Here is a 9,777-nt window from a genome sequence, read left to right on the forward strand (position 1 = left end):
CAATTTGATATCCTCTTAACATACTCCAACAATTAACACATTCAAGAGTTATAATATACACTCAATTGCATCAATTAGAGCATAAATAAGATAATCCTTAATTATACCAAACCCTAGCTAAATTTCTTAGAACTTCAAAATCAAGAAGAAATCATAGCACTAACCTTGTTCCTCAGCTTCCAACAACCTTTAATCACTCTTCAATTAACTCAAACTTCACTTCCTCTTGTTGAACCACTTCTTGGTCGAATTCCCTTGCTTTCTAAACTCCCAAACTTTTGTGATTTCTTAGGAGTTTTCTTCAATTCAAGGTTGAATTTAGTGGTTTCTATGGATTTCTTAAAGAAATCATGTGAGAAACCTAGGGTTTCAAGCTTAATTTTGGGTGTTAATAGAGGAAAATGTAAGAGGAAGAGAGAGAGCAAGGATAAATGGGAAACATGACAAGATGACTGAATTTTCTGCCCAGTAATTGATTTATATATTAATTAAATATTCAATGGCAAATTTGTAAATAAGTAGAATGATAATTTTGTAATTATTTTAAAGTTTATAATCATTATGATTTGACTTTTTAATAATTATATTTAATTTTCGTAATCTCAATTAATTAAATTAATCTAGCTTCATTAAATTAAATTTTTGGTCAATATTGGACCTTTAAATTTAATTGACCAAGTTTTACTCTTACCTGGTTTATGTCTGGCTTTTTCATAATACCCTATAACTCCTTATTTTCCTTTGCTTTGTGCTTATTTCTTTTCATTTTCTTGAATTATTAATTCATAGAAATCCCCTTAATTAAGTCTTCATTAAGGATTTTACAGAGTTCTACTTGAATTTAGAGCAACAACCGAACTCATAGTCACTTCCTAGTGAGGTTACCCAACACTGGGACTTGTGCTCATTTAACCGATTCCTACTTTACTTCTTTTATTTTTCTTCAACCTTACTTGGTCTTTATTTAATTTAATTATGACTCCTCACTCTAGTTTAAGTATGGTTCCATATATTCTAGCTGTCCGAACAGACCTTAGTCACCGGAGCAATAATTACGGAACTACCTACAGTGAGGATGTTAAAGATTTAATACTTATGTAAAAGATAACCCAGGAATAAATTTATATAATCAACATTAGAATTTAAAATCTAATAGAATAAGTTTCTTTCTTTGCATTGAGAAGTGATGGGAACATCAACTGCCACTGTTGTTGAGATTCGTACCATGCTCATTCTACTTTAAAGCGTTTTGTTTTATTTAAATGACCCCAACAATTAAAGAATAGAGTTTGAATATGTCTGATTTATGTCAAAGGAATAGAGCTTGAATATATTATAGTATACTTTGATTTCTCTATTCCATTGACTTTTAATGAAATAACTTTGTTGGAGATATTCCAAAAGAGTTGATGAATCTTTTAGGTTTACAAAACCTGAATTTATCTGGAAACAAATTAGATGGGCATATTCCTTGGAACATTGGCAAGTTAAAATCATTAGAATCGCTTGACTTGTCCAAAAATGATCTATCTGGCTCTTTTCCATCCAGTATTTCAAATTTAAACTTTTTAAATTACTTGAATTTGTCATTCAATCACTTATCTGGATGAATTCCATTGGGAAACCAACCTTAGACTTTGGATGACAAATCCATCTACATTGACAATTTATCCCAGACTTTAGATTAAGTCTTGTGCTTATTTTAAGATTTTGGATTAGATCTTATTTATTTTCAAGGGTTTGATCGAGTGTCGATCCTTTTCCACGCTACACGTTGAGTCATAAACTCTGTCAACTAACCAAAAACAAGCACACCTCCATGAGTATTAATGTACAAAATGCTACAAACTTCAACAAATCCAACCACAAAACCTGTTCCCAAACCACTGTAGAACCAAAGTATTATGGAGTCATCTTTCCTCATATTCCTAACTTTTTCACAACCTTTAGGCAATTTCATCTGCATCCTCTGAATAATTATTCAATGGAGGTCCACAAACTAGTTCTATGAAGAAGAAAACTTCATTGAATAAATCTGAAAACTTTTTATATAATGAAAATACAATGGGTATTTATAGAATTTTAAATTCTAACCTAGATAGGAATGAATTAAAGAGTCCTAATCTAAATAGAAAATATATTCAAAGACCTAAATTAAAGAAAAGTAATATTTTAGAGTCCTAAATAAATTAGAAAATATAAATAAAACTTATCTAAGAAAAATAAAGAATCCCATTAAAATTAGAAATCTTTGTGAAAATAGAAAAATACAAGTCTTTGGGTTTGGTATGGATATGCGCACTGCATCATTCACCTACACTTTTGAGAAAATTCAATCTCGAATTTTAATTTCCGAATCAAATAATAATGGAACGACTATGTCCCACACCATTCTCCTCCATTTGAGATAAATTCGATCATGAATTTTAAAGTGTTGATGAATAAAAATCTCAACTAGAAGATCACACCATATCTTCTTCTTAAATGGTATCAATAAGATTGGGTTAAACAAAATTGATTTGAGCAATTTTGCATCTTTCTTGGCATGCTTAAACTCACCTGGACAAATAAAATCAATAAAAACACTAGGAAAATTATTAGAGAAAATTTTAATCTTCATTGAAATCTCCTTGGCTTGATGTCCTTCTCTCCCCATAACACTTTTTTCAAACTCTTCATCATTTACTGTAGCAAAAGGTGTTACAAAAGTGTCAAATTCAAATTCAAGATAATCCCTTTGTTCTACAAAATCTTTTAAGACTTGTCTTCAATCTTTTGTATGAACATTGATCTCCTCATCAAGCATGTCGATTCAACTTGTTTACAATCTTTCTCTTCATCCTCTCCATCAAGTCCATAATAGATTTCATCATCATCATCATTTTTTTTCATGATGTTGATGGCTTTTCTCTTTGGACATTCATTAGACCTATGTCCTTCCTCTTTGCACCAATAGCATTTGACTGGAGCAGGCTTAGCATAGGGATTATTGGTTTTTGGAGGGTTAGAACTGTTGACTTTATTATTGACACTTGCAGGATTCTTAGCTATCTCCACATTACCACCCAAAGAAACATCTTGTGAGGTTTCCTCCTTTTTAGTTCTACCATGGTGGTCATCTCTATCATATGTGGGGTAATAAATTTAATGAGTTTTCTCCCGTAACTTCATCTCAGCTTTCAAGGCTAAGTTTCTTGCCTCTTGCACACTCATCACCATTTGAATTCCAATTTTATCACAAATTGATTGTTTTAATCCCCTCAAATATCGTGCTGTTTATTGATTATCACTTTCGAACAAGTGATTTCTTGCTGCCAACCTCAAGAATTCAGCGATATTAGCACTCCTATTTCCCTGCAAACAATTTTGATAAGCTTTAAATAAATATTATTTATAATCTAGAGGTAAAAATCTACCTCTTAATTATTGTTGCATCCTCCTCTGTGTAGAGACTGGATTGCGCCGTTCTTGCCTCCTCGTCTCTTTCAATCAATCCCACCATACGGAAGCTCCTCTCTTTAATCTAGAAGCCACCAATTTTACCTTTCGTTCCTTAGGAATTTCAGCATATTTTTAAAAATTTTATGATTTTAAAAATAATTTTGATATTATTAATTTTTTTAAAAAAATTATGACAAATAAAAATACTACATTATATAAGAACATTAGTTGATAAAAAAAAAATAACATTTTCCTTTCATAAATTACGTAAAAATTTGGAATTTTAATTCGAAATGTATGATTGAAGTATATCATTCATTTGATAAATCTATGATGGAGTTTTATTTTTCAATCATTCTATATAAAAAAAAAAAGAATTTGAATTAAAAAAAAAGAGTGAGATAAAACCATATATGATTAATTAATAAATGTAATAAATTAATAGTGTAGACAACATAATGAATGGAAGGTTGGGGGTTGTGATATGTAGAAATTAATGGATGCTATTTAATATAAGTTTGACTTTATATAAAAATAATTTTAATAATTATTAAATTAAATATTTATATTAAAATTTTTATTATTATTTAAATTATATATATAATTTAATTAATTTTGTATAATTTTAATATAAAATTCTTATATAAAATTAAATTTAATTAATTTAATATTAATTTTTTTTTTCAAATTTAATTGAAATTAATTTATGATTCATAAAATTTAATAAGATTTGTTTTAGTGATTGAATGTATATTACTCATCTGATAAATATAAATTCAAATTTCACAATCCTATGTAAAAAAAATAAAATTTATGATTCATAAAAGTATATAGTCCACAAGATTGGAATTAATGGTTTCAAATGGGCCCTTTTTAATTTTGGTCAAAAAAGAAAGGTATCTAATGGTAATATCCCAATTGCAAAACAACACTACCTACCATTTTTCTTTAAATTCCATTTATCTTATTTTCTATTTTTGCTGCTTCTTACCTCTAATTTCCAGATAAGGATCTGCTCATGAATGATCCCTTCCCCGGGTAGTAGGTAACGTAAACAAAATTATTTTCCAAGAAAATTTCAGAAAATATCATGTATATTTTTAGCTTCAAAATATCATTTGATTTAGATTTTTGATAATGCTTTATTACTTCTCCTTTTCATTTTATTTTGAATGTCAATGACAAATCTTTATAAATATATAAATTTAAAAGTAAAATTAAAACTTTAATTAATATAAATTTAAATTTAAGATTTCACATTTTTAAATATTATTCATTTAAAGTTTATATATTTGATATTAAATAATTAATGAGCTTGATATTAGTTGTAAGAGTATAATATTGAACTTTTGGAAGCCACATATCATGATTTCCATTTTATGGTTGCTATTTTTAAGTTGATTTCAACACAAATATTTATGAGCACACATTTACAATTTTTTTCTTTTCCCTCATTTTATACATTTATTATTTTTTATTGCATTTTCTAATTTTTAATTTTTTTGTCAAGACTTTATTTCTTAATTTTTAATTTAAAAATTTTATATTTATGTGATTGTAAAAGCTCTTATAGATTAATATATATAATTATTAATTGATTAGTAATTTATGATTTGACGTTTGGTTATTTATATATTTTTTTTAAATTTTTAATAAAAAATTAATGTATTATGGAAATCTTTTATTTATTGTGAGTATATTTTGTTTATTTTATGAATAGTTATATTATCTATAGCAAGAAAAAGAAGATAATTAGTAATTCATTTTTAGAAATTTAGAAACTAAATTAATAAATATTTTTTTTTTAATTTTTGAGAAATAAAAAAATAAACAAAAAAATGTAACCATACAGACCAATGAATTTGTTCCCAAATTATATTTGAAAATGCACTTGACAACTTAAGATACAAATTCTAACTAATTAGAATTAATTAACTAAAACTAGGATTTGTTTGCATTTTTATTAGAACTGCAATTAACAAATTTTTTTTGTAATTATATTAATTAGAGAGTATTAAAAAATAATTTAAAATTAAATTTAATAAATTTTAGTAATAAAAATATTAAAATAATAAAATTATTAAATTCAATATGCTATGCCATTTTTATATAGTGAAGTATAATTTTCTTTTAATAATTATTAAAAATATCAACCATATTAATTCTTTCTTAAAATTTTATAAATATTTAAAAATAAATAATAAAAAATAAAAAATTTCATGACCTTTTATGCACTTGTTCCCCTTTCAAATATATTTTATGTAATTTTTTTTACATACCTTATTTATCATAAATTAAAAATATAATATATAAATTTTATTATATATTTGATTTTTTTAAATTTATAATAAATTAATTTTATGCAAAAATTTTTGTGAATTTTTTATTTGTGCTGTGGTGGCAATTTGAGAATGATAACATATTCCCTTAAAATTTGAAATGGAATAATTTATGCCTTAATTGGAAATTTGATACCAAAGGCATTGGATGACTTCAATTTCTAAGTCTACAAGATGAATATTTCAAAGTCTATTTATTATCTGTGAGGGCCAAGAAACCTACCCCAAGTCTTGTGTAGTCAATGGAGTGATGATGGAGGGGATAAATTCGAATAAATAATTCTCATGTAGACCATTCAGCTGAATTTTTCTGTGGGCATTCTAAGTGGAGAAGTTGCAAGTAAAGTGCTACACCATTCTTGACTTTGCTGGACATTATACCTGTTGTTAATCGATTGGAGACTCAGTGCTCCTGTGGAAGACATCCCAGAAATAAGTTTATGTAATAGCTATTAATTAGTATCTGAAATCTAATAGAATAAGTTTCCTTCTTTGAATTGAGAAGTGATGGGAACATCAGCGGTCACTGTTGTTGAGATTCTTGCCATTCTCGTTCTACTTCAAACCGCTTTGTTCTGCTGCAGTGGAGCTAATTTCAATGGAAGCTGTATCAAGATTGAAAGAGAAGCTCTTGTCAAGTTCAAGACAAGTCTCAGCATAAACAGTTCAGACTCGTTGCCTTCATGGGAAGGAGATGACTGCTGCAGATGGGAAGGAGTCACTTGCGAGAACACAACTGGCCATGTGGTTAAGCTCGACCTTTCCTGGGCCTCAGTCCAGGGAAAGGTATCCCTTCATCTTGGAAACCTTTCAAACTTGCTGTATCTTGATCTCAGTTCTAATAATGGATTGGCTATCGACAGCCTCCATTTTCCATCTTCTTTGAAATACTTAAACTTGCGGAGTGTGCTCCTGGACAAGTGTGACAATTGGTTGCAGTCAATAAACATGCTTCCTTTTCTACTAGAATCAGATTTGTCTTCTTGTGGGCTTTCCATCACTGGTCATGTTTCACATGTCAATCTTACATCTCTTGAGGTTCTCACTCTTAGTTGGAACAACTTCAATTCCACAATCCCCAATTGGTTATTTAATATTACCAACCTTCAACATCTTGATCTGAGTTATAGTGCTTTCCGAGGCTCTCTTTCAACTGAGATGGGTAATCTTAATTCTCTTGCTTTCCTTGATCTGTCTTATAATTCTCTGGTAGGTAAAATACCCAAAACGTTGAACAAGCTTTGCAATTTGAGTGAGCTACACTTGGAATCCAACAAGTTCAGCGGTGAGATTTCTGGACCTTTTGGCAACTCATCCAGTTGCATCCAGAACAGTTTAGAGAATCTATATCTTTTCAACAATTCATTTTCTGGTAGTCTTCCAAATAACTTGGGACAATTTAAATGCCTAAAATATCTTTTACTTTCTCGCAACTCTTTCTGTGGTCCGATTCCTGTATCAATTGGACAGCTTTACAACCTAGACGTACTAGATTTCAGTCATAATTCATTGCAAGGGAATGTTTCTGAACTTCACTTTTTAAAGCTCAGAGGCTTGACTAAGTTGATTATGAGTGGGAATTCTTTAGTTTTTGACATTGATCCCAAATGGGTTCCTCCCTTCCAACTTTCCAATATTGATTTATCATCTTGCAAATTAGGGCCTTGGTTTCCACAGTGGCTCAAGACACAAAAGAGCATTGCATTTTTACATATGTCTAATGCAAGCATCTCTGATAGCGTCCCTGGCTGGTTTGAGAACATTTCTTCCAATGTTGTAGGATTGGATCTATCTTATAATCAGGTTTTTGGAAACTTGCCAAATTTGAGGGAATTCAACACATCTTCTGAAGCAGGTATTCCGGATCCTATGGCTATTTCTAGGTACATATTATTGAAATCGAACAAGTTCGATGCTTCTTTTACACATTATCATTCTGAAGCAAGTATATTGGATATCTCCAACAACTTGCTCCATGGCCAGATTCCCCATAACATCAGCAAAGTGATGCCAAATTTGCGATTTTTATCCCTCTCCAACAACTATTTGAATGGTACCATTCCTACTTCTTTATGCGGGCTTGAAAGTTTAGAAATTCTCCATCTTTCAAAAAATCATCTGTCAGGGAGAATACCTTCGTGTTGGGGAAATTTGAAATATTTAAGTGTCATTGATTTGTCAAATAATATGCTGAGTGGCCATGTTCCAATGTCCTTGGGTTCTCAAAAATTTCTTGTTTCCCTGCATCTGCAAAATAATAATCTGCAAGGAAATATCCTAATGTCATTAAGACAACTAGAATCCTTGGAGACTCTTGATCTTAGCATGAATGCTTTTGATGGTTTTATTCCTTCGTGGATAGGTGAAAGCCTATCTTTATTGAAAGTACTCAATGTTCACTCCAATAAATTTGAAGGTGAGATTCCTCTGCAGCTATGCTCCCTAGCTTCTCTTCAAATATTAAACTTGGCAAACAACATGATGACTGGAACCATTCCTACTTGTTTTGGTGGTTTTACTGCAATTGTTATGCACGAAAACAGAGGACTTTGGGACTATCAAGTTAGTTATAATCCTTATGTTTATTCTGAAGAAGATAGCTATGGTGAGAATATTCAGGCTTATGTTAAAGGAATAGAGCTTGAATATACTAGTACAATTCGATTCCTATATTCCATTGACCTTTCAGGAAATAACTTTTTTGGAGAGATTCCAAAGGAGTTGATGAATCTTTCAGGTCTACAAAACCTGAATTTGTCTAGAAACGAATTAGATGGGCATATCCCTTGGAACATTGGCAAGTTAAAGTCACTAGAATCGCTGGACTTGTCTAAAAATGATCTTTATGGCTCTATTCCACCCAGCATTTCTGATTTGAACTTTTTAAGCCAATTGAATTTGTCATTTAATCACTTATCTGGACGAATTCCTTTGGGAAATCAACTTCAGACTTTAGATGACAGATCCATCTACATTGGCAACAATGGACTTTGTGGATTTCCATTGAATAATTGTTCAGAGGATGTAGATGAATTGCCTAAAGGTCATGAAAAAGTTGGGAACACGAGCAAAGATGACTCCGATGTGCTTTGGTTCTATAGTGGTTTGGGAATGGGTTTTGTGGCTGGATTTGTTGGAGTTTGTAGCGTTTTGTACTTCAAAGACTCATGGAGGTATGCTTGTTTTCAGTTAGTTGACAGAGTCTACGACAAGCTTTGGATAACAGTAGCAATTAAGGCAAATCAACTGAAGGGAAAGCTTCACAGAAACAAATTTGAAGTGAATGCATGAGAAGGTTAGTTTCTTTCTCTCTACTTACTCATTAATTATCCATGAATGCTCTCATTAGCAAACTTAAACATTAATGATGTGAGCTAATATGAAAACTAATCTGCTTAATTCATTGTTTTAGAGATGTGAATGAGTGAAATTTCTATTGCATGATCTTACTGCTTTCTGTGTTAACTCTTGATTATAGTCTTTAATGCAGGATTCAAGGTTGCTAGAGACTGCAGCAGATGTTGAGCAAAATTTAAATAAAGCCTCAGTCAAGGTTGGATGAATGAAAGGCTGATGATACGAATTTCCTGATGATTTTCCTTGAAGGTTATAATATTTTTATGTTTTTGTGTAATTATTTCCAGAATTAGATGGTCTCCTTCTACTCCAAGGCATGAAATGTTGTGGATTGTGCAATAAGGTTATATTTCGTAAGACATAATAAAAGATAATAATTATTAATATAAAGTAAAAAAATTTTATATATTTATCAGACATATTTACTTAATTAGTTTAGCAAAAACTCTATTCATGTGGATTTTTTTTTTTTAATAAGCATTGAAACAATTTTAAAAGATAAAAATTAAATAATTTAATTCGATATTAGCCAAATGCTCATGGAATCTCTAAAATTTTTCTAAGCAAACACATCTTCTCCGTCAAGTCTCAAAAGAATGGTAATTAAAAAGTAGAACTGAAGAAGCATGTAAATTTTTTT

General features: G+C 29.9%; 1 protein-coding gene across 2 annotated transcripts; it reads left to right on the forward strand.

Annotated features, from left to right (window-relative positions):
- Positions 1-6,104: 6,104 nt before the first annotated feature.
- LOC131176548 (receptor-like protein EIX2) lies at positions 6,105-9,567 on the forward strand. Of its 2 annotated transcripts, none has more exons than XM_058141601.1 (2): positions 6,105-9,075; positions 9,271-9,567. In XM_058141601.1, exon 1 carries the CDS (start codon positions 6,288-6,290, stop codon positions 9,069-9,071), a length of 2,784 nt encoding a protein of 927 aa, XP_057997584.1. In that variant the 5' UTR covers positions 6,105-6,287; the 3' UTR covers positions 9,072-9,075; positions 9,271-9,567. The 2 variants fall into 2 exon arrangements, with proteins under 2 accessions (XP_057997584.1, XP_057997583.1); XM_058141600.1 differs by having other exon boundaries at positions 6,106-9,075; positions 9,259-9,567.
- Positions 9,568-9,777: the final 210 nt, after the last annotated feature.

This window comes from Hevea brasiliensis, unplaced genomic scaffold (assembly GCF_030052815.1).
Source record: "Hevea brasiliensis isolate MT/VB/25A 57/8 unplaced genomic scaffold, ASM3005281v1 Scaf16, whole genome shotgun sequence".
NCBI classification, from domain to species: Eukaryota; Viridiplantae; Streptophyta; class Magnoliopsida; order Malpighiales; family Euphorbiaceae; genus Hevea; species Hevea brasiliensis.